The 27,556-nt window shown below is 26.6% G+C and overlaps 2 protein-coding genes across 2 annotated transcripts in view; both read right to left on the reverse strand.

Annotated features, from left to right (window-relative positions):
- The window catches only part of LOC128961822 (toll-like receptor Tollo), a 50,546-nt gene that overhangs the window by 4,635 nt on the left and 18,355 nt on the right, over window positions 1-27,556 (reverse strand). Inside the window, exon 2 of the mRNA XM_054308106.1 lies at window positions 11,188-11,508. The gene's annotated coding sequence lies outside the window, so the exon portion shown is untranslated. The remainder of the gene's footprint in view (window positions 1-11,187; window positions 11,509-27,556) is intronic.
- Window positions 18,135-21,024, reverse strand: LOC128961825 (uncharacterized). Its single transcript, XM_054308110.1, has one exon. The coding sequence runs from the start codon at window positions 20,627-20,629 to the stop codon at window positions 18,230-18,232; it is 2,400 nt and encodes a 799-aa protein (XP_054164085.1). The 5' UTR covers window positions 20,630-21,024; the 3' UTR covers window positions 18,135-18,229.

Here is a 27,556-nt window from a genome sequence, read left to right on the forward strand (position 1 = left end):
ATCATCAAAAATATGAAGCACTAGTTTTCAATAGTCAAATAACATTTATTATAAAATATCTGTTAAATAACATTATATAACTAAACGATGGAAAATTGTATAATAAAATAATATATTAGATATTAGAGAGAGATTGTTATATTACAACTACTGTACTGTTAGTTGAATGCATTTTTCTCATCTTCTCAATGACGGAGAAATTAATAACAATCAAAAACTACTAAAAAATTTGCTGCAATTTTATGATTAAACTTAATATTAATGTTGTAAAACACAAAATATAAATGTATGTTAAGACTTATGTATGTTATTTAAAGAGATATATTTTCTCAAAAGAGATGATATCCGCGTTGCAAAAGACAATAATATGAGAGTTGAGTTTATAACACAAAAAACGTGTTCTCTCTCTCTCTCTCTCTCTCTCTCTCTCTCTCAACTCTCTCGTGAAATCTTTATATATTAAAATATAAGTTATAATAATAATAGTAAAATCCTAATGATATGTTGTGTATCATTCTTTGGGACCCAAATGCCAAATACCCGGTGGCGCAGGTATTTGACTCTCTCTCTCTCTCTCTCTATGTCTCATTCAACTTAACTGAATATAACTTTTGACTCAATCTCCAGACTGGCAACAGATAATGATAATTCCCTTTTCCCATAACATAGGCATCCATATTAAAAGCTATCTGCCGGTGCTCTCTCTCTCTCTCTCTCTCTCTCTCTCTCTCTATCATATGATTGTTATTATTGTTTTGTAGCTATAAATTGCTTTACAAATGGCTTTTCTGTACTTCTTAATGAATGGACGGCCCGTGTAATAGAAAATAGAGACAAAACCAAAATAGTTTTAAAAAGCATTTTCTCTTTCCTTTAACTCCTATTTTATGGTAAAGTATGCAATGATTACTATTTAATATTTTAAAAAAATATTTTTATTTAATTTTTAATATTTAACAGAATTTTACTATTTATTATCCTTGTTTTAAAGAAATAAATTTTATTTTTATTTATATAATTAAAAATTATAACAAATATAAGTGAGTTTAAAAAATAGAGAAAAAACAGGTGAAAGAAAAAGAGAGTCATATTTAGAGATAAACCGGAACCGAGTTTTTGAGACATTAATTGGCACTAAATGTCAAAAATAAAATAAACTAAGAGATTATATAATTGTTTAATAAGTTTTCTTATATGAAGTGTATATTATAAGGGTTTTTGTTTTGTAGTCATTGAGTTGTATAGACAAACACCACTGCATTGTAATTAGTGACAATCAAAAAGCAGTTAAAAAGGGAATAATTTTCAAAAAAATAATAATATAAAGTATATGTATATACAGTGTATATATTTACTATAATTGAAAGTCAATTTAAATTTCTCAGTAAATTATACATTAATTATTATGTAAAGATGTTACTACTAAATGAGTGCCACAAACAAGTGCTGGAAAAACCATTTGACTGAATGAATGATTCAAATAATAACCATTAGGTTTGGGCATAAAGTGTGTGTTTAAATTAATTTTGATTTACAGATTACATAAAAAGTAATAACAATAAAATTATAAATATTAATCATTGTTTTCGGTGAATATTTTAACCGCAATAATCATTTGCAAATATTTGAAACATTTTTTTAATTATATTTATATTAAAACTAACAAAACAATTCAATTTAAAAATTAAATTGAAATGTTAATCAAAATAATATTGTATTTGATTTGCAATGAATTAAAAAATAAAATCATAAAGAAATAGTCAGAATAAAAATAAAAAATTAATTATAACGTTAATGTTAGCAAACAATAGGGCTGTAATAGGGGAATGGGTTTATGAATGAAACGATAAAACACATAAACACCAGTTCCTTTATATGCATTACTGTCCTCTATCTTTATCCTCATTAATGAATACACTCAGTAATCAACAGATCAACAGCACTATTGAATTTTTGCATTTACTTTAGTTTTCTGAATCTATTACAACAAAACATGTCATACAATATATAAATATATATATATATAACTATATGGAGAACGAGTAATAGCTTTTTATTCTAATAATGGTTTACTTTTTATTATGCAATTAATTAAGGGCTTGTGTTTTGTATAAATTGTTTTTATAAACCCCGTGTATGTACTGTATATATATATATATATATATAAACTCTATTAGATGTGACCCAAACTTTTTTGTTGTTTATTTTCTTATATATATATATATTGATAGTAATAAAACAAGTTGAGTGCATAATATCGAGAACAACCATTGGGATAGAGATTACTATAGTTTGAGATTGTAATATATATTAATTTAAATATATTGTGAATCTCAATCTCATTCACTGCTGTTTGCAATATAATATAGTACAGTATATTACAAATATACAGACTTTATATATGCTTATATTAGCATTTAAATATAATGAGAATTAATGCCATTATTTTTTTATTTTGTTTTTTTTGTGAATAAAGTCTTTCCTTTTTCACTCGTTTTTATCGATTAAACGATTTACTCCAATAAATCTCAACATAAATTATAACTCACTTTTCAGTCTCTCTTTTCGCAGTATTTTAGATATATTGCTAAATATATTCAGAAAAAAATAGTTGACTCAAGAATTGATTAGTATTTAAATAGAAATTTGAGTGAAATAAATAAAATATGCAATGATTTGATTGTACAGCAAAAAGGATGGCATTCACTATACTGTCGTTTACCATATATTTGCAGTCAATTGCAGACATAGTATAATCACTTTTCTTAAGTTTATATTATAATATATAAGATGTTTGTCTACTGAACTATAGCACTGAATACTACTACTACTACTACTACTACCACTACTACTATTGCAGTAATTTTTTAATAACATGTTTATCTCATATCTCCATCCATTCAAATCAAGTCCATTACCGACCAAATGATGCTCTCTTTGCTAACAACTTTGAATAAACTATTAATACATAACCATTGAATATAACAGACAATTCACACAAAGACAGTGTATATCTCAATCTATAGGGATAAGAGTTTGCAGTAAACAAATCATATAAAAAAGATACACAAAATTCACGTCAAGTTTGCAACCAATGTATTAAATCTGCTTTACATCAGTGTATAAACACTCGCATATATATATAAAGAGAAATGTAGAGACAATTCATGAGAGAGATAACATTGAATAAAAAATAACTATAAGATATATTGTAAACTATGTGTGTATGTGTGTGTGAGAGAGAGAGAGAGAGACAAAAAAAAGTGAGAATATATTTGAATTGAATATACGGGTGGCCCTAAAGAAATTCCCACTGAAATCGACTTAATTCAAAAATACAGTCTTTTTATATAATATTTCTATAGAGATATTGATACAAAAAAAACTATTTTTGTCGCAAAAAATGCTGTTCTCATCCATAGGTTATATACAATATATTTATATATTTGAATGGTTAGCTGTATTGCTGTTTATATTTATTAAATATTAAAGATCAAAATGTATATAAAAAATCAAATATATTGAAAAATCAATGGGAAATTTTTTTCGACCCAATAAACAATTTTTGAGTCAAATATAAATTGGCAATTCAGTCAATATCTCTCATCGTAATTATGAGAAAATATTTTTACTATTTCTAGAAATTTTTATAGAAAACTAATTTTTATATTAAATACAAAGATAATAAACATTGATAACATTACGTTTATGATGAAGCAATGTAAATAAAGTAGATAATTTAAATATTACTTAATATTTTAACATATACTGTATAATATAAATAAAGTAATAATAATAATAATAATTTGTGGATCTCTGTAATATATACATTATAACAAAAAAGTTTATTACAATATAAAAAAGATTTGATAAACTTTATTATTGTATGCTTTTTTGATCGGAGGTGTGTTTTGATGTGAATCAAAAATAATTTTAGTCGGGAACAGGTAGAGTGCGTACCGGCACTTAAAAATCTATGCTGTGATCTGCCAGTGCCAGTGATACCCCACCCTTGAAAACCTTTAATCATGAATGAACTCTAATACCACCCACACTATAAAAAGCTTATAAAAACATTTTACCTAAAAAGTTGCGATAAGATATCAAAACTAGTCATAAAATCTTGATCTGAGTTATTATTATTATTTTATTATTATTTCTATATATGTAATTTTTGGCATAAATTCTGATATTTGCCTGAAAAGCATAAAAATTAAATATATAATTTTTAGTTATAAAAATTAAATATATAATTTTTAGTTATAAAAATCATAGAAAAATTATATTCGCATATCACACAAAAATATCAAATGTTTCATATTTTCATGTTATAAGTTATGTTAAACTGTATGTTTCAGTTGACATACAATGGACAGACATTGGGAGGGAAAGGGAGAGTGATATGAATGAGTGAGTGAATGGTGTGAAAAGCGAGTGTCACACAAATCACACCAATTTATTTGTTGTACTTTCTATTGTTGTTGTAATTCATATGAGTTTTTTGGTACAACTTTTTATATGTATAGTTGTTTTTAACAGATCTCTCCTCTTATTTTTCGATAATATATTTGCTGTGAACAATGGTTTGTCAAATGAAGTAATAGTATAACATAACTAGATATATACAACACTACCACACCATAAGGGACGGGTGGTTTGGGCCATCATGTATATCATGTGTATACCATACACTATATGGAGAGAGGACAGACATACCACACGGGGTAATACAAATTTCGTATATACAGTATATCACTAAATAATACAATAATAATAACATATATTATTGAAAATAGTAATGCAATATCACTGTTATATACAAAAACACTAAAATTTATATACAAATGTTTATTAATAGGGGTTTTGTATTAAAAATTGCAATAAATTTTGATTACTCGCTGAGAGATATGATATCATTTCACATATATTTTTATTGCAATTATAATTTGTATCCAACATTGAAATAATAGAAAAATATCAAAACATTTCACATATAATATAAAATTCATATTATTATTATTATTATTATTCTTTTTAATAATTTTTTTCTCTCACATAACATATGGAAACAACAAACAAAATATCATATATTAGTTGAAGGATTTTTCATTGTGTGTCGTGTTTGTTACTTGGCTTTAAAGCTAACTATTATATAAATTATTTATGAATTAATTCATATGATAAATATTTAGCTTAAAAATCTTAATTTATTAATATTATTATAATTCACGGCAAAAAATTCATAAAATAATTTATTAGTATATTTCAAAATACAAATTCTCAAACAACAGTATGTAATACTTAAAGAATTTTAATTTATATGACTTTTTATTTTAGCTCAAGAGTTATGTAATAATCCCAACTCTTGAGGTTAAATAAAGGGCTCAAATGTTAAGTGCTTTTTGCACACATATTTGTAGTCAATACTGTATTCATAATTAAATATTATGGCCATTAAAGACCTGAATAAATCGTCTCTTTTATTTATTTATGATATTTCGTGTAACTTATGGTTTTATATTAAAAAAATGCTTTATTCTTATGTTTACTTTGATATAACAGGAAATTTTAATTAAAATACTTCATAATAAATATCTTATATTTTAATACATAAACAAAGAAAAAATGGCTAATTTTTGTGACATAAATATTAAATATTTCTTTAAATCTCAATCAAACAATAAGTTGTTGGGAGTAATATCATTATATACAGGTATTGTATATATAAAGTATAAATAAATTAATAAATACCTGTTCGTAAAAAGCAGTCATAATGAATACCTATACCTAAAAACTTGTTGATCAACATTTCCCTCTTATATCACAGGATATATATTTTACAATATAAAAACATAAATTTCAAAATATATCCACAATATTATACACATTTTATAAATTTCTTTAAAAATATATTACAGAGATATATATATATTTATATTATATATATATATTTAAAAGTATCTTTCATCAAAATTCATGAGACATTGAGAATACATTAAAAATCGGTAAAGTTTTATTGATTTACAAACTATTTCTTTGCCATTAATAACATAAATAATAAAAATAAATAAAAAACAATAATTCATGTCATTAGACGAGACAAATAGTTTACTATAGTTAAAATATATGCATTTATTATATATATTTTTATTACATTTGTTTATTTAGCAAACAATTCTCGTATCCATTATTAAGACAATTATGTATTTTTGTTTCCCTCTTATACTTTGAAAGAAATATCTAATTATTATGTCTTTCCTTTAATTCAATAACTTCTTACAAATGTTTGTTTCTCTCAAACTATTATAAAATTTATATACAGTATAATAACCGCATGTATAGCCGGTATAACCAAAATATGTCATTAATAGTATATTATTATTATTATCCACTGAAGAGATACTAAACTCAATTGAAAGTGAAATTCAATATATTTATATAACATTAAAGTAAAATAAAACAAAAAATAATAACTATTAAAAGTTAAGACATAATTGACTTTCAGTCACTGGCTTAACAGAAACTATGAGTGAAAGAGAGATTTTTGAAATATCAATTCCCATAATATTAAATTTAATTTTTAGGACATTGAGAGGTCAGATAAATGAAAGAAATTATTTTCCACTTTGTATTTAATATGAATTGTAAAAACGGCATAAAATATAATTTTGCTTTTTATACCGTCATAACAGACTCTCTCCTAATGATCATTTAGAGAGAGAGAGAGAGAGAGAGAGAGAGAGAGAGAGAGAGAGAGAGAGAGAGAGAGAGAGAGTTTAGTTGAAAACTTTTCACACGAATCCCTAACCAACATCACAATGTTATATAATAAACTTTCGTTTATTATTTAATGTATGAAAAGTGAAATTATATTTTCATGAAAATATATTTAGTGTCAAAACTACATAAACACTCAAACATTTTGTGTATATTATTATTTATATACAAAACACTTGAGTGTAAAAAAGAGTAAGTTATATACTCTCTATGCATATATTTTTATACAATATATATATATATATAACTTGTCTTCAGTAATAAAATAATAATAAAATTGTCTGTCTGTCCATTACAGGGAAAGGAGTCAAATAGCAGTTTAGGTAATGTTGTGTATGTGAGGGTTCAGCGCACGCATTGCCTCCTAAATGTGCAAATTTTTTGCCCTCACTTTTACTTCATATAGTTTATGATAGAGTATAATCTGTTTATAATAACTCATTTGTTGAATAAAACAAAAATATCTTATTTTCTCACAACAATTCAATTCAAATTCAATTTTTCTCGAAACTTGTATTTTATATTGAATCTCCTGTTTCTCTCGGCTTTTAAACTTAAATCGATATAATACCTATGAAAATGAATCGATAACACTAGTAGTGCTATAAATTGTTTATTAAAGTGATATCGGGATGAGATTGATAGTGAAATGTTTGAGAGTGAAAATATTTATCTCAAAAATAAATCAATCAATTTGTTTAAACGCAAAGAGAGAGAGAGAGAGAGAGAGATATTCACTTGTTATTTCATATTATTATATTTAACTACATATAGACCGACAAATATATTTCATTATACTGTTTTCTTTAGTTGTATACTATAGTAATCTCCAATCAATCTCTCATATATGATATTATTATATATAAAATAATAGTTAAAAACATTATAACGAGGATAGTCTTATACACAAACAAGTCATTGTAACTTATATTTAAAGTCAAAATTATATTTTAAATCAACAAAACGTATAATAGTTTTTATGTAATATTTTCGATACACAAAAAATCACTCCATAATTGAGTTTATCTAAAACATAGCCCAAAATATGTTAGCCATCAGAGAAAAAAAGTAATAAAATAAGACTTCAATTATGTTATTTCAAGTTTACTTTAAAATTTTTATTTTTTCATATAAATAATTTTGCTATAAAAATATCTAAAAAGTTTTTTGTTTGACTCAACACAAAACACTAATCGATAAAACCAATTCAGTAATGGATTTAAGAATTTTCTTTTAAAAATCTTTATTTTATTTATTTCACTTTATTTTAGTTTAGATTTTATTTCAAATTTTTTATATACCAATATCTTATACACAATACTATCTCTCGGTATTTTCAAGTACTAAAAATAAGTCACTAATATATATATTGAGTGTCTATCTAATATTATATATATCTCCTAAAAAATGTTCATAAAATTTTCATGACTAATGTAAAGCAATCATATAAGTAAAAACATTTTTTTGATTATATCATATCTAATATACGGTATAATACTCTGACCCTAAAGTTAAGTGCACAACATTTTCCCATAAGTATTAATAATATATTTATATACCCCCAGAATATTGTATATTTAAATTCATTTATAAATTAAATAAAAAAGCTAAACGAGTATCATAAGTAATATAAAATAACTATAAAAATAATGCTTTAATATTTTGGGTCATAATTCATAAGTTTTAAGTTATATAATATAATATATTGCACACTGTTTGTCAATAAAACAAATTTTTACAAATAAGATTTTATTAGTTTGCAAATAATATTTTCAAAAATAATTTTTTTTATTTGTATAAGGCAATATTGTTGAATTTTAAAATTATCATTTGATAAACAAAAAGTGTTACTTTACATAAGGAAATAATATATAAATATCATACAAATACTATAGAAAATTTCAAAACAATTTTCACATATTATTTACTTAACTATATTTTACATTTAAATTCACTCAAAAAATTGTAAATATTTTGCCAATATATTTGTTTGCTATTGTTTTCAATAGTTATTATAATATATTGAAATATACTTTTGAATATAAGCATATTATTTGAATAAATACATCATTTTCTTTGCTATATTATATAACAGTATAGTTTATACAAAATTTAAGTTTTAATAAAACAATGTTTGTTTGGTAGAAGTAGTCTAACTCTCAATTTAAACAAAAAAGATAATAAAATCAAAATTATAAAAGAGTTTTTTCTGTGTATGTATTATAGTATAAAAATGCTTTGTAATAAATTATAAGTAAATACATTTTATTTCAAAATATATTTTTTAATATTAAATATTGTTAAACAAAAAACACACTAACAATATGCTTTAAAAATGTTTTGTCGTTTTTGTTTGATTTTCAAATTAAATATTAATTCAATTTTATAAAATAATAATCATTATTATTATGATTAGTATTTAAGTAAATATTTCAAGGATTTAAGTAATCAATTTTTTATGCCTTCAAAATAATTTCAAATTTACTAATATCTGACCACTTATTTGTTATCACGAATTAAATGATTAAATATTTAAAAACTTTTGTATAGTATATGACTTCCAAAAAAAAAATATTATAATATATATATATATATATATATATACTACTAAAAATGTATATATAATATACGCTATAATGAATAATAAAATTTAATAAAATTATTACAATTTTTCATATTATTATTTTTCCTATTTTGTAAATAAATAAAACAAACTTATTTTTTTGTTATTAAGCATTTTGTTTAATAAATTTATTATATAACAACTCTATCCCTGACATAAAAATGCCACAAATTTAATAAATGTTACAATACGTTACTAATCACAATACTAATCAAAACAAAATTAAGTGAAACATATGAGAAAATATGTTTTAATTTGTAATTATCAAATTACTAAACAATACAAATTCTAAGATATAGTTTTTTTTGGAAAAATTAATAAATACTTGAGTATTAGTATGTAGTTATAGGTATATCTAAAAAAACTTGTTGATCAACATTTGCACTTAAATCACAAGATATATTTATACACAGTATATAAATTTTACAATAAAAAATCATAAATTTTAAAAAAATCTCCTGTAATAAGAAACACATAATATATGCAATATTTCTTGTATAAATTCAAGAGTTTCTTTCATCAAAATTCATGAGACATTGAGAATATATATAAAATATATTTTTTCGGTAAAGTTTTATTGATTCACAAACCATTTCTCTTGCTATCCATAAGACTAGACTTATTTAAAATACAGTGTCTATTATATTGAAAGGCTATAACCATAAAACTTATGACAAAGAAATCCTTAAAAATATAGTAATATATGTATATAAAAATAATACACTGAAATCTCTCTGACACCAAGTATTTTGCATATGTATTGCACTTCTCGTAAAGTAAAGAGAGTGAGAGAGAAATGTGTGTCTCTATTGTGTTGAGATATACCGTATGAATATGAATGAGAGAGAGAGAGAGAGAGAGAGAGAGAGAGAGAGAGAGAGAGAGAGAGAGAGAGAGAGAGAGAGAGAGATAGTATATATTATAATTCATACGACAATATCAATGGAAATATGATATTTCATCCGACAATCTGTTAATTCTTAAATTATATGTTTTCTGGAGCACAACAACAATATTGTTTTGGTTGTAGTTTTCAATTTGTATTATTATATATTCACTACATTTCTATTAATATGTGTGCTATGAATGCGAGGTTTGGGAAGTTGGGAGAAAAAGTATATCATATATGGTATCAACTGTTTAGCATTGAATAAGAAAGAAGTTTTCAATATCTTTGTTGTTGTTATTATAATAAATATTGTGAGCAATGAATTTGATGCAAATTTTTTTTGGAGACAAACTTTACATGAAGTCTCATATGTAGAGCCAAATCACCACAAATACTAGTCTATACAAACCATAATACAATGTTATATCCCAATAGCACACAGGTATGTGTATATAAATACATAGCCAATAATGCTATAATAAAGAGCACCGCCAACAAAGTAAATGGGAGTCCAGAGGAAAGGGACAGAGAAAATCAAATCTATTGAATGAATGGTCCAATACAATAGCTTTGGTACGCACAGGTATTATTTAAATACCTTATCCTATAAAATAAAGGGTAACTTAATATGACTGCCCGACAATCCCAGTGCAAGGATTTCCAGATAAAGAGGAGGGATGTGTTGAATATAAAAGTATAATGAATAACACATTGCTTCACAATATATATATATAAGCTTTGGGTCTCTCAGAAAATATTGGTTTCGGGTATTTGATATACTGCTGCTTAGGGAGCACAACAGCGGGCGCGCACAGGGAGATGAAGGACATACAAAATATACGAGTCTCAACCCAGTAAAAGGCTATTGATATGATAGACCACTAAAAGTTTACATTACCTTTTTATTCAACGATTATTCACTTCCTTTTGGCGCTTTAATCATGACTTTCCACAAATAGCTTCTCATATCATGAAGTGGTCTTCACTTGTTTTTTATAATAATATAAATATTCGCAAAAATCGACAAAAAAAGTCCTTAAAATCGTCGGTTTTAAAAAATATATTATCAATAAAACTAAAAATTTATTTTGCAGTCAATTGCAGGATAAGTAGTCAAAGGCCAGTTAGTTGGCAGTGGTTGTGGCAGTACTTGTGATGCATGTGACGGGTCTTTCAGGCACATCCATACAATCGACGGGTGGCCATCAAAATGTCAAGACTATAAAAAGAGAAGCAAAAATCAGTAAAAAATAAATAAAATTCACTAAAAATATCTAAAAACTTATAAAACTGTCTTAAGATGTTTTTAAATATATTTATATTGTCATATATTCGGGTAAATTTTATTTTACCTAAAAATAGGTAAAAACCTCATATGTTTCACATTTGAATTCAAACACACAAAGTCTGCTATATATATAATATAGTCAAGTGTTGTCCAAATAAAAAATTTGCACAAAAAGTAAAGAATTGGGAATTATTTTAGATTTTTAAGATTATTTTGGTTGACATGATATCACAGAATATTTAAACGGTGAGAGCGATGGGATTTAAATGAAAGAATACTTTTTGAAAAACTAATATTAAAAATATTTTGTTTGTTGTATAAGTATATACACTGTATGTTGAATTTTATAATAAAGACTAGTATTGTATAATATACTGTACAGTATTACATATTATAAACCTAAATATATAACAAACAAAACAAAATCTGTTATATCAATATATGTTTTATATTAAAATCTATACATCGATATACTCTACAAAGTGTTAGACACTGTTTTATATGATGACAGTCGAAGGCAAAAGAGAGAGAATACAAGCCCTCAAACCACCACAAGTTATAGTTGAATCCAGTGGTAAATCACAACATCCCTATCTCTCTCTCCCTTTCCCTGACTCTCGTGTTATTATTATTACATAACTATAACGTACATTTGCAATATGGTGAGTGCAACTAAGATATAAATCATTTGCAAAAATGTAGTGCAAACACACAATAATACTGATATTATTAATACAATTCAATGATATATCACTGGTATATACAGTACATTATATAAGATATACAGCAAATGCATAAACCGAGAAAAAAAATCAAACTAACAAAACAACAGACATCATAGTTATAAAAAAAAGTCTACTGTTTTCTAATCATACGTTAAGCACATTATCGTTGATTGTGTTTGTGTTGAACACAATTCACGACTAATACATCTTTCTCGTCGATCTCTTATCACTGGTATATGAATTATAAAGTGCTCACCAGAGCTCCTGCCTAATGGGGCACTCCATTCGCTATCCCTGTATATACGTACACACAATTGGCAGCTATGGGTGCACACAATACACTGCACACTACAGTATGCACAGTATACAGTACTACAGTGTATAAATGTTTTGGTAAGTTTGGACTAACAAATTATAAGCTGACACACATATATATAAAGTAGCATTTATTGAACTGAGTTTAATGATTAGCCAAACAACTGATTAGTTGGTAATTAATGTCGACATACAGTGAGTTGTGGCACCAAATTGTCACATAAAAACACAACAAAAACAGTATTTTTTTCTTAATGTTTATCTATTGTCTATGTCATTGCTATATATTATATAGTGTACAATAAACTCATTGATTGCATTAAATGTTTAAAAACATACATTTTTTGGGTAAATATTTGTTGTAAAAATAAATTCTTTAATAATCAACACAATATAAACAATATGTACACAATACTAATAATACTAATACTACTACCTAAGCCTACTATAATAGTACACTGTATTAAAAGGATAGGTAGGCACAGGAATTGACTCAACCAAACATTGGGTTTTATGTTGTAATTCCTGAATCATTTCATATATAATTCAATAGTTTTATTTTGCCTTAAGATTAGAGCAGAGAAAGAGACAAATATTTTTGATTCAATTTATTTTATGATGAATTGCTACACATTTCATAAACTTTTTTTCAAAATTAAAAGAACTTATATATTGTGTGTGAAATAGTAGTGTAAAGAAAAGGAAAGAATATATAAAACTTTAATTACTCACAATTTGTGACATATATTTAGCCGATTATTGTCTTCGGCCTTAATTGCGGACAAAATAATAATATTGTTTCGGACAGTAATTGTCTCTGTCCTTCATCAGCGAACATTATACTGTTGGTCTTTAGGTACTTGTGAGAGAGTGACCACAAAAAGTGATAATTGATAACATGTTTAGTGCCATAAAACTTATTTGACTAGTTTTAACATAAGTTTTATAATAATACAAACTTATGTTAAAAACTTATGTTCTAAACAATATATCTCTCTCTCTCTCTCTCTCTCTCTCTCTCTGATTGCGCTGATTTATAGTAATTTGTCCGTCGAAGACAATAATCGGCTAAATATATCAAATTGTGATAATTAAAGTTTTATATATAATGTGTGATTGTGATAACATAAACCTAAATAAAAAAAGGAAAGAAATTTTTTTTCACTTCTAAATAATATATATTTTGACTGATTTATAGTTTTGGTCACTCATATACATTCACTCACAAACATTCTCTCTCTCTCTCTCTCTCTCTCTCTCTCTCTCTCTCTCTCTCTCTCTCTCTCTCTCTCTCTTTCTCCCAATCAATGGTTCTCTTCTCTCAAAAATATTTTTTATATTTCATTTTATTATATTTCTTATGCACTCCTGATTGTTGTCGACACCATTGAGAGGTTACCAGAAATTGTTGTTCAATATTGTCTATCAGTTCCGCTTGCATTGCATCGCCAGTCAAAAAGTTATATATAAAATATCTATTTTTTGTTTCAATTGTAGTGAGTCTACAATAAGAAAGAGAAAAAGTAAAATATACTGTATGTATATATCTTGTTGTAAAAAGAGTGTATACAATATATACAGTATATATAAACCGTATATTTTTGATGTGTGATTGAGGGCATAGACAGCTCAGGCACTTATTTACACTAACAGTGTTTCTCATTCAATGCTCAGGGTCTTAGCAAATATTGAAAAAAATTGCAGTGAAAAATGTTAGTACAAGTAGTAGTGGTTATAATGAATGAATAGTGAGAAACTTTCAAAAAGTCGTATCACTTGATATAGCATTAATACTGAGAAAATTTGCTCCTTATATGTTTGGAAAGTCATAATTCTAAGGGACCGACAAAATTGGACACAATATATATAAGTATCGAAATTAAATTATCGTTGCAAACAATACATATAATCACTCATATAAAAAATTGTGATATATATAATATATAATATACAGTATGTAATGTATATTTGAGTTATTGCTTTTCAAAGTTTGAAAAAAATTATTATAGTAAAAAAATTCTCTCAACTTTTTGACCCCAACTTTATGTCGCACCAAATATATTAAATATACTGTATTTTAAATTTTGAAAAAAATATTGCTTAGAAAGATATGTCATTATAATGATTATAAAGTCCTAATAATTTTTAAATACATTTTATTGTTATTATGAATATATATATGATATAAAAATGTGTCGTTTTATATCATTATATTGTTAGTTGTATTATTACACTGTATTTATAATAATGTAATAATAAACTAAAACTTGTCTCATAAGTAAAGTGTGTTTTAGAGTAGAAAACCATTAAATCTTACTTAAAGATAACGAAAGTTTTCAAAAGAAAAATGCTTATAGTCTTAGGTAAAGACATGTCAAACAAATGTATGTATAGGAAAATGGGGGAAAAGGTTTAGTATAGTAGGGGTGGCCATAGAAAAGCAAATTTTAGGCACTGGTGGTAATAGTTGATGTACTTAAGTGCTGTCTTGAAGACAAAAAAAGAGAACAAACCAAATGATAGACTCAAATAGACATCAATGATGTTAAGCATAAATACAAGTAATGTTTCACTCTCTCAGTTGATATCTTGTTGTTGTTGTAATTGTTAAGATATAAATGACTCACTAAATGGACAGACACTCTAATTCATAGAGAGCTGAAAACTAACATTTTTCAAGAGATTATTGTATAGCAAAAAATAAATAACATGAATATAAAATTGACTCAACAATATATCATTCAAAAAACATAAGTATAGTTAAAAAACGATAAAAAAAACTTATTGCAAAATGTTGGCCAACTAAATGCATAACAATATATATTAGCTCTTAAGTTTCAAGTTTTTTTACATCCATGTGCTATCACACTACAGAAATAATAGTCAATGTTTGGTAAGTAAAGAGCAATGGCCTTAGCCTTAAACATAAACAAATGAAAACATATATAAGATTATATAAAAATTATATTAAATGAGAAAAAGTCAACCATTGACATCAATATTGTCATTGAATTTATATTTCATCACAATATATATATATACTGTATACACTTTCTACAATCTATACAATTAAATAATTGTACAATTTATCGGATATCCTTATTATTATGGCAAATAAAATGTCAATCATAAATATGTCAATTAAGCAGTCAACAAATATTGTGTTATTAACAGGATTCAATATTTAATAATTAATTAATAAAATATATCTTAATAAATATAACCAAAACCAATATAACTAAAAAAAACAAAAACAAACATTTATACCGTATGTAAATTGTTATGTTAAGGAAATATTTTCAATGTCTCTGCACTTTTCATATGAGTAATAGAGTGTTAAAACACTTTCCATTACATCAAGATATTGATTAACAAAAAGTAAAAATTCAAAATGATTTGTGTATATAAAAAAAATAGTTGACTGCAACTGGTTTTGTCGATACATTTCAATAATATACAGTCAATATTAAAATACATGGTTTGCAAACACAACATAAAAACTAAAGAAAAATGAATAAAATAAAAGATAATAAATAAGAAGTCAAAGAATGAATATTATTATTGAAAACTTAAAATGTTTTGGCAATATTTGAAACAAATAAAACATCTAAATAACTAACTATCCCTAAGATCTCAAATGCCAATCACATCCATAAGTTTTATTTTGTTTTTTATTAATATATACAATATATGTAATACACTATATAACTCATTCGTTGATAATGAGGATATCATCTGAAGAAACAACAAAAAATTGCAAAACATTTGGATAATTGATAACATAAAACATAATACGAATAAATAAGACCTTTAGGAGTCATCACTCTTTCATAGACTTCATTAATTTTGTGGACAAAACGACATCATATATAAGATATTAGGTATGATCTCAATTGTAAACCACTAGGAAGTCATCAGATGAATGTATAAACAGTTTGACAACAACTCAATGAATAATAAATTATATCATTTAAAAGTGTCATTGTTTTTATTACTTTTATTATTTATATTAATATTACTTTGCATATGCAAATATGATGGCTTTAAATTTAGACTATATATGCTAATGTAAAACATGTCACATATAAATTATATGATTAATGTATTCATGGTATCAAATGCTACAAAAATTTTAAAACTCATTTCCAGGTATCAGTGAAAACAATTTTTTCAACATAAAAAATATGATTGCATTTAAGTATGATAAGTATAACATATATTGTATAAACAAATGTTAAGCTATAAAACCAAATAATATACTTCTTGTAATATAAGGAAACCAATATATATATTGAAGACATTAGACCTAATATTATGAAACCACAAGAGAAACATTAGATGAGATACAAAACACTATTATTTTACCGGTGAAGACCTTATAGTTGAGAAACTAACTCAAGATTAATATAACTTTATATATAGTATGTCTTAGACATTGTTTTAAGTAAAACACAGCTCTCATATTGTAATACAATATATTATATAAAATACTATTTGCTATTATACTAAAATCAGTGATTTTTTAAATAAAACATAAAAATAGGGCAAATTTTTAGTAAATAATTGAACGCTCAATAATCGTGTGGATGTGTTTAGATATTTTTACGATACTAAATGTTGAGTAACTGTGTGTATGTGTGTATCAATGGTCAGTTATGTCACTTAAATGAATGTCACGTCCAGTTCCCCAAATGGTTATGACTCGTGACCCACAATAAAGTGTTTTTCTCATCAAATCTTTTTTTCTCTCAATTTCTTCATTTCGTAGAGTTTTGTCTCTCATTTCTCTCGGCAGGCGTTTGATTGCATTTAGACTTTCATCTCTCTGTCGCTGTCTTTCTCTTTCTTTGGTCTTAAATAATACCATTTCTTATATAAAACTTAAGCTAAGGTTATGTTTCTCATGGATTCACATTTAATATCTAAAGGCAGAGTATATATTTGACTTTTACTTTTCATATAATATCCACTGAGTGATCACTGCAATAGAGATAAACATTGAGAGAGAGAGAGAGAGAGAGAGAGGCAATTGTCTAATATAAGAGTTAATGCCTGTAACCTACCAACCAATATATACGGTATAATACTGTATATATATATATATATATACAGTACAACTACCAGTGCTTCAAATTCATCAAAATAAGAGACACACAAAAAGCTCAGTTCAAGCAAAATAAGAGAATACATCTCTCTTTTTGTGATTAAATGAAATCAAGTTATGTATGGTTTGCCTCCTCAGCACTGCTGGTGATGTTGTCGTAGACATTAACCACACACTGGAATCTAATCTGATTGGGATTGGGAGACACCAGAGGAGACACCAAAACAATTATCAAATACACATTCAATCGACGCGCAAATAACTTCCTTATGTGAGTACAATTTGAGACCAAATTTGGCGAAAGATTTAATTTTCACAGAAATCATTTAATAATAATAATAATAATAAATGCCATTAAATAGATTTGAGATGACTATCGCATAGCGAGCGGAAAGTCAACTCAAATATCGGGGAATCGGCGGTAAAAGTAATTAACGTAAATACACGCGTTAAGTAAAAAACGGTTTTATTTAGTTATTAAAATATATACGACATGTCGGTGTGAGAGCTAAACGACTACTACTACTGGTGCGGAACCGGTAGAGTAGTTGTTATATCCACGCTTGCGACTGAATTGTAGTGTCGAGCGCCTGCTATCGACACACTCCCCGGCCGCGAGATTCCGGCCATAGGTCGGAACGGATGACCAATGAGATGCTTGTGATTCGGCGGGTAGTAATCGATGTCTTGAGCGCTGACGTGGTATGTTTTCGGTGAACGGCGAGTTATGATAGCGATGATAGCGTAAGAGATGCGATGAATGAGAAACAAACGTTTTCGTGATATTACCATCTCTTACGTTGAATTGTTTTAGACGAAAGGTTTCGTGACCGATCTGACCAACTATACGGTACGGTCCGTGTATGTACTGATTGTTTCGCGTAGAGTGGCTGTCTGGTATGCGATACTCAACGACATCACCGATACGTAAATCAGATGAGCGATACTTATCGTCGTGTCTGACATTACATATTATCGGCGGTTTACGATATCGTTTAGTAACGTTTTGTCGGCATCGGTGGCATCTCTTTATATAGTTAGAGACATCGGTTCTCAGCGTTGGCCACCAATGTTTCGATGAAACCAATCGAAAAGTATGTTCAATATTGTGATGATTGGTGTCGTTATGGAACTCTTTTATTACGTTGGCGATCATCGATGGCGGTACAACTAATTTAGTGACACCACGATATGCTACGTGTATGAGTCCGTTGATTATCTTTGGTTTTCGGATTTTATACGCTTTGATTTCGTGTTGATTGTCGTAAAGGCTGTTATTAGCGTTGAGTTTTCGGTGTTCGTCGGCAGCTGATGTCAATTGAGTAAACGACGGTCGGATGAGTTTATTTACTATCTGGTCGTCGGTCTCATTAATCGTCAGCTTTTCGATAGGCAGAGGTTTCGGCTGTTGAGCTATCGGGTTAACGTCGGTTTTAATAAGAATTGGTTCGGTTGGCAACGCGAGACCAACTACTTTGATTAAGCCCATTGTCGGTATATTTGCGACTTTAATCGAATAGCTTTCGACGTTTCGTTGATTTTTCAAACGTACTTTCGTTTCCATGTCGGCTATGTCGATGCCAACGATAGCATCGTAAGAGATGTCGTCCATTACTTGCATCGACACTCTTGCGGTTTGTCGATCAAGTTTAATATCGACTCGGACTTCGCCGAGAGTGGTCTTGAATCCGGCGACGGTTTTTACATTAATTCCATGTCCGTCGGGTCGTAATTGCAAATAATCGGCTATTTCTTTCGATAGGACTGTCAATTCGGATCCATGATCAATGAATGCTTTAACCGGTTTGTCGTTAATCTTCACATCGTAATGGCGGTTGTCATTGATAACTATAGCGTTGACGGCAGCTGTAGAATCATTTTCATCGGCTGGGCGTGGTGCTGGTGGTTGTCTAGCGTCTGGGCGGTGGCAAAGACGCATCCAATGATATTCAGTATATCCGGATCGGAGACATCGAGGACAGGGTTTTGTAGGTAAGTCGTTGTTACGTTGTTTTCTCGAATCGTAAGGCCTGTCATTGTCGTCGTAATCGTTAATAGAATCGCTATTCGGGTATCGCTGTCGCTTTCGTGTCTCTTCTATCGCTACGGCGATACTAAACCAATCTTCGGGTGATTTCGGCTTCTGGGCGGCCAGATGTGGTTTGTACCAGTCGGGCATACCCTTCGTGAGTAGCCCGACCGCCTGCTTATCCGTGGCCTCGGCTTCATCCAAAAGCCGGCGCATGTCGTTATAATAGGATAAAACGGATTCGTTTCCTCGAAGTCGACGGTCAGATGCTTCGACTATCCCGTGGCCTACCATACGGCCGAAACGGGCGATCATTTTCTTTCGACACGTTTCCCACGTGATGTCTGGTCGTTTGCGAGCGACCTCGCGGCAGTACCAACTGTATGCCTCGCCTGTAACGTGTTTGGCCAGTGACGTAAGTTTTTCGCTATCGGTATAATCGTAAACTAACGAATTGAATCCGTCGATCCATTCGTCAATCGGTACTATCGATTTGTCGCCACTAAACGATTCACACATTTTCGAAGATGTCTTAGCGAAATGAGGCGCATATTGTTGCTTATCGACACGTTTTTCGGTAATTTCTAAACGATTCTTCGCAGTTGTATTCGCATTCACCAACCGTCTGGCGTCGCGTCCATCTTGAATGGCTTGTTCGCGGGCTGCCGCAGCGGCGCGGGCAGCGGTAGTCAATGTGGCCATTCGTTCGACCAACTCATTGATATCCATATCGGCGGTGATTCCTTGAGTAATCGCTTCGATATCATCGGCTAATGTCGTTATGGCTTCTGCATTATCTTCGGGAATATCTTCGATAATATCTTCGGCGTCGGTGGGCGGCAGGGTTGCCCTATAGGTATTACCAGATCGGAGAGCCATCGATACCTTCTTCGGTCTTTACGCTTCTTTATAAGCTCTAAGTCGTCGCAAAAGTCGGTTAATAAAATTCGTTAAAATAAAAGGCGTCTAAAAACCGTTGAGTTTAGCATTCAAACGGCTAGTCGTAAAAACGGTTAAAAATGGGGTATAAAAATCGGTGATTTTTAGCGTAAATTCGATCTCGGCGACTGCGCCAATTGAGTTGACTATCGCATAGCGAGCGGAAAGTCAACTCAAATATCGGGGAATCGGCGGTAAAAGTAATTAACGTAAATACACGCGTTAAGTAAAAAACGGTTTTATTTAGTTATTAAAATATATACGACATGTCGGTGTGAGAGCTAAACGACTACTACTACTGGTGCGGAACCGGTAGAGTAGTTGTTATATCCACGCTTGCGACTGAATTGTAGTGTCGAGCGCCTGCTATCGACACAGATTATTAATGGTATAAACAAAATTGAAATATTAGAAAGATATAGAAAGTAGAAAAGGATATCATAAGTAAATGAAAAAATATAAAATACTGTATACTGTATATTAAAATAATAAATTTTTGCTTTAAATTGCATTTTTATTTCTATCATTTAATCCAAATTATATTTTAACATATAGATAAATTTATATCCATAAACATACATTATATTACTATTAAAGTCATTATCACAATTGAATGATTTTATATTTCACATTTAAACATACATTAACTTTTTTCGCTTACATTTTTTATTTATTATAATTCTCAATAAGTATTAAAACGACACAAAAATGCAATTATTTTCATAAGCGCTTTCTCTCTTTACAGTACATTATATCCAATAATATAATTAGCATACATATTATATTAATATAAAAAATAAATAATATTTGTCATATAAAAACCATAGTAAATGGAGACGAGTTTTTTTTAATTAATGATAAGAACCGTTAAATTTGTAGTCATAATATGTTTTATGTTATTGAAAGCGTCTGAATGTTATTAGTTTTAATGTTAATATAATAATATTTTTAATACTTGAAACAAAATATATATTTTATTTAACGTTGTGCTCCCATTAATTCATAAATATTGTATTAATATCATATCTAATAAATCTGCATTTATTTTATATTCATATAATAATCAGCACTCAAATAATACCTTTTTTATTTAGTATTATAATAATAGTCATTATTATTACAATAATAATATTAAAATAACAATAAAGTACATAATGAGTAGAAACAATATATTAATACCACGACATAGAAAAAATCAAATGAATAATTGGTATAAAAATTTCTACTGAATATATTGAAAAAAATATGAGATAATGTAAGCATGAATTATACAAACTATGAGATAATATAGCACCAATAATTTATATTCAACTCATATTAGTTATAATTTACATTAATCTATATTATAAAGTATTAATTAAATAATATATGTATTTAATATATTTTGTAAATAAAAAAAAATCTTAATTTTAATAACACAGAAAATAGTGTTAAATTGTTCCAAAAAAATATCATCTAAATTAATAACAGGTAGTTTATAAAATTGATAACCACTATGTTATTACTATTATTATTTAAAATTATAGATTTAATGTAATAATTTTCAATGCTTCATATGGCTTACATACAGTACAAAGTTAATAATACAATAACTCATTATTTTCATCAATTTTATTATATTTTTACTGTATTAATCTTTTAATGTTTAAATTATAATTTACTAAATAAAATATTCATCTATAGACGAGACCAGTCAAATAAATAAATGCTGGTATTATACAATATTTTTATTATTATTATATAATATACTAACTAATATACTGTATGTACAGTATAAATACCACATACTGGTATCGAGCACTGGTATTATACGGGTATAGAAATTATAAAAGGTATTACACAAAAAAATAAATTTAAAAAATAATAATAGTTGTGAAGAAAATAAACCTAAAATTTTTCTATCATATGATATTAAAATGTCTATTACGCAACATATATATATATATATATACACAGTATATGTACAGTATATACACGGTATATCTAATGCATAAAGTGCTGGCATAACCAGTCGCCTATTGAAATAATTTTTATTATTGTTGTTATTATTATTATTTGTCTCAACACATATAAACCCGGAATATATTAATAAAACCACAACATATATAGTAACATAAACACATAAAAATAATAAAAATCTCTTTTCCTCTATTATATCAATTTATAATAAATGTTTTTAAAATGCTATTCATATTTAAGTAGTGTTTTTATGACAAATAGACATCATTAACAATAAAAACACCATTTTGATAGAAATGCCGTTATATATAAGCTATCACCAATTGCATGGCTATTACAAATAAATTACTGACAAATATTATTTTCTAGTTGTCCTACTAGTGCTGTGCAATGATAGGCGTTTCAAACTCGTTGTGTGTTATAGTTATGTTATGATATGATATTATTATTATTATCATGAATTGTATGATTGTGTTTTAACAGTGAAAGACCTAAATCTATGGTCACCTCCAGAGGAATGTCATTCAATAACATAGAATCAGTCAATAATCTAATGGTATCCATGAATTTGTGTGAACTTTTCCAGTGATACAAAAACTTGAAGAGAGATCGATATGTTGTTTGAGTGAATGGCCCCACATATGTATCATATCTTATACAATGATCAATGTTTGAATAAATACCGTTTATTTTTCTTATATATATATTTGGCAGTCAAAAAAAGGGGCTTATATTTTGATAGAGAGGTGGTATTGCTTTTTATAAAATTGATTTCATACAATAGCTGTGCATTAAAGTACTTTTTTAAAAATATATATATTATAACTGCAAATAATGGCAAAGAGTGTCCCTTTTGGCAAATTTTGGCTCTCTTTAGGCAATAGTTTATGCAATACTATTATTATAGTTATAGCTTTAGATGAATACAAACAAATTTATCAGACGCTTTACAATATGTTTTTATATATAGTGTATAAAAAAGATAATATCTGAACATAAAATTCAGACAATTTTATGTATTTGATGTAAATATTTGGATCAAATCGATGGACAGTTTCTATAGTCATTTGTGTTTTGTTGTCTTTCATTTTATTTATATTATATAAATCTCTCTCTAAATAATATATTTCTATAATTTTCTGTATAATACATTTGTAGTATATAATAATACTATCTCTTATACTAAACTAATTTATTTTATTATTAACATTACTTATAATAACAACAACAGCAATAAAAAAAATCTAATATGAGAAAAAGTTTTTTTCTGACAAATTTTAATAATATCTGTACTGAAATTATTGTATAAAATGCTAAAATTGCATAAAATGGGAACACAAAAACTTTTAATAAATATAATAAATTTTTATTTATAAACAACATAAAATAATAGCACATATAATAAATATAACATTTGAGTATAACATTTCAATACTTAGCCCAAAATAATATTTGCATAAAAAGTTGATTTTATTTCATTTATAAAATATATTAATAAAAAAATATATTTTGCTTTGCTTACTATTTATATCATTAGCAATGAGAAATTTGTTACACTATTTTGTTGTGTTACAGGATTTATGAATTTATGCATAAGTTTAAGACAATATATCATTTTATTTGTGTGCATACATTAAATATATAGCTTATGAAAGAAAGAGAGGTATGAAAAATGGTATACAAACATAACAGTCCAACAAATAAGTGTATTATTTAAATAGAGTACAAAATGTTTTCTTTCCTTTTATTACTATATATTGAATTTATAAATTAAATTTATTTTATTTGATACTCTCTCTCTCTCTCTCTCTCTCTCTCTCTCCCTTACTATATGTATATACACTATATATAAGTATGACTGTATATTTAATATATTAAATGCAATTCAATAGCATTGTGTATGTAATATACCTAATAATCGAGTCAATAGAGGAATGGAAGGCACTATTGAATGACTTTCATAAAGAATAAAATCTTTTCAATGACTGACTGCATGTTATAAAGTAAAAAATATTTTTTTTAAAAATCATAATATAATACATATATATATATATATATTATACAATATATATTTATATAAAGAAAGTCCAACAGTGAAAAGAAATTTAAAATTTATATATATATTGTATATCTCAGTCAGACTCTTCTCATTATATTTCTTCAAAATTTGACTGCATATGCAAACGCTTCAAAATATAAGCCCTTTTAAAGATTATTGATGTCTGTCTTGATGTCAATACCTTACGGTTTGATACAAAAAAGTAAAATTTTGTGTATCAAACATATCGACATAAATTAAATTTATAAATCATTAAATCTAGTAGTATAATATAATGGTGTCTTATTTTTTTTTTAAATAAAAAATATACAGATCTTCCATTATTGTAGACATAACATCTTTTTTATGAATATTTTTTTAATTTTCCAAAAGAAATGTCAATAATTTTATTTTTATTTCAAAAGACCTAAATATATTATACTATTGATAAAAAATAAAATATTTTGTAATTTATATATTCAAATAATAAAGATATCTATATTATAGTAAAAATATTTGTTTAATTTTACAAAATAAATGCATAAATTATATTTAAATTTAATAGTTAAATGATATTTTTACAACAAAAAAATAAATTTACAAAAATTCATATTTATATATAACTTTAAAAATATATATCAATAAACTTGATAGTAAATAATTGCATTAATAACATGACATACATGTAGTATAATCATCAGTAATACCAATGGCGGTGGTATAGCCAATGTAACAACAATAGCATATAAAAACATTTTATTATATGTTGCCTCTAATACTGGAGCCAAATGTTATACAAATAAAAATTACTGAAATTATTTCTCAATACAATTTATTTTATATACATTTTGGTCTATTTATAAAGTCAATTGAAAGTCAATATGAAAAAAGGACGCATTTTAGTTTCATGTCTTTTCATAAAATTATTATATGTAAGCTATGTATTGATAAGCCCTGAGGGGCATTGGCTCCGGGAGGGGTTGAAATGATTGGCCATTGTATGTGCCACTACTTAAACACGATTTCTTACTATTAAAGCCCAAAATATTATATAAGAATTGTGATAATCTTTTGCTCTCTCTCTCTCTCTCTCTCTCTCTTTCTCTCAATTATATAAAGCATTAGTATATCTTCTCACTTATAATATTATATTAGATGTCCTGGGGCAATCAAAAATAACAACATTTGGTCGTATAAAAAATATAAAGAAATTTTTTCAATGTATACAAAATTCCTTATAACGTTATAATCTTATTATTATTAAAAATAACTCAAACATTTGAAAGAGAACTCAAATATAAATGAAATAACAAAAATATATCAAAAAACAATAAATAATTTAATGAAAAAATCATTAGAATTACGATATATATATATAATATAAATATAAATAAATTAATTGGAAAATAATTTTACAATAAAAACAAAATCAAATATAATTAAAAAAATACGTTGCATAAATTTTTAATAGTTATAAAAACTTATGTTTATAATATGATATAATAATCTCACAATTTAGATTAAATGCATAGAAAATGTCAATTTTAATTGAAATTTTAAATTAATAATTTATTTTTTGTTTTCTATTGCATTCATTCATTGTTTGTAGTTATATATATTAGTTGCACTCAAATCACAAATAAACTAAAAAACTCAATCAAAATCTAATCAATTTTTTTACCAAAACATAATAGTAGTGATAAGCAATAAATAGATTTTTATAAATGTGTAGCAAATAATAAAATATATATTATTAAACTAAAAACAAAAACATTTTATATTTATATTTAATGAGATATTTATATATCAACGCAAGTCATAGCTTAAATGGCAAAGTAATATACAATAATCTAAAATCATAAACAAAAATGTGTTGTTTAATATTAATATATTATATTTAGTCAAAAAATAAAAAAACAAAAATTTATAAGAAGGTAATACTTAAATAAAATTTGATGATGTATTAGTTGTAATATTAAACAAAAAACAAAAAACTTATATAAAATGCATAGATTTTTTTTGTTTTTAACTAACTTTATTATAAGTATCTATGTATTAATATATAGTACACAATTTGAATTAAACTCTTTTTTAAATCTCAATGAAAAACATTAATAAATAATAAGACAAACGATTTATAAAACAAAAACACCTTTTTTATTGACCACTAAGAAACATAACTAACATATGATAGATTAGTTTGTTTCGGATAGGAATGTGTGGCACAGGAATACCGAGAATGAGGAGAAAAAGAGAGAGAGAGAGAGAGAGAGAGAGAGAGAGAGAGAGAGAGAGAGAGAGAGGAGAAGTGTCGGAAACACCGAATATAATTGATGACCTGAGTCGGGGATCGGGTTAGTGTAAGAGAGGGGTAAATAGTTTTTAAAATGTAAATTAATGTCTGAACCACTAAATGAAAATCGTGTAAAAAATTTTATGTATAATGTCGGGAACTAATCATTTTGATAGCTAATCGTGAAAAACGCGTTAAACAAATGGGGACTAAAATGCAAACAAAGGGGTAAACTTTATTTGAAGGCTTTTTTGTACTTCATTTAGCAGTGATATATACCGTGAGATAGATGTGAAAGTAAAATATAAATATACGTTACGTTAAGCACTGGTAGAGACAACATAAAGATTTTTACTGCAAATTCATGTTTGTTATAACAAATTAGTTAATCTTAACGACGAGTAAAAACATGGAACAAGTCTTAAGTTATTTCTTTTAGTGTCCAACTCTTTCTCAAAGTAATACATGTATTAGTAATGTATAGACACTTCATTGTTAGCGTTGACTGCGATAAAACAAATTAAAACAAATGAATGACAAACTTTTAGTGCCATAAATTACCTGATAATACAAAAAC

This window comes from Oppia nitens, unplaced genomic scaffold (genome assembly GCF_028296485.1).
Source record: "Oppia nitens isolate AA-2021 unplaced genomic scaffold, nextdenovo-longstitch-racon4-pilon3 scaffold5_pilon_pilon_pilon, whole genome shotgun sequence".
NCBI classification, from domain to species: domain Eukaryota; kingdom Metazoa; phylum Arthropoda; class Arachnida; order Sarcoptiformes; family Oppiidae; genus Oppia; species Oppia nitens.

Coding starts and splice junctions, on each gene's coding strand:
- LOC128961825 (XM_054308110.1), bottom strand. CDS start 20,629: ATGGCTCTCCGATCTGGTAATACCTATAGGGCAACCCTGCCGCCCACC.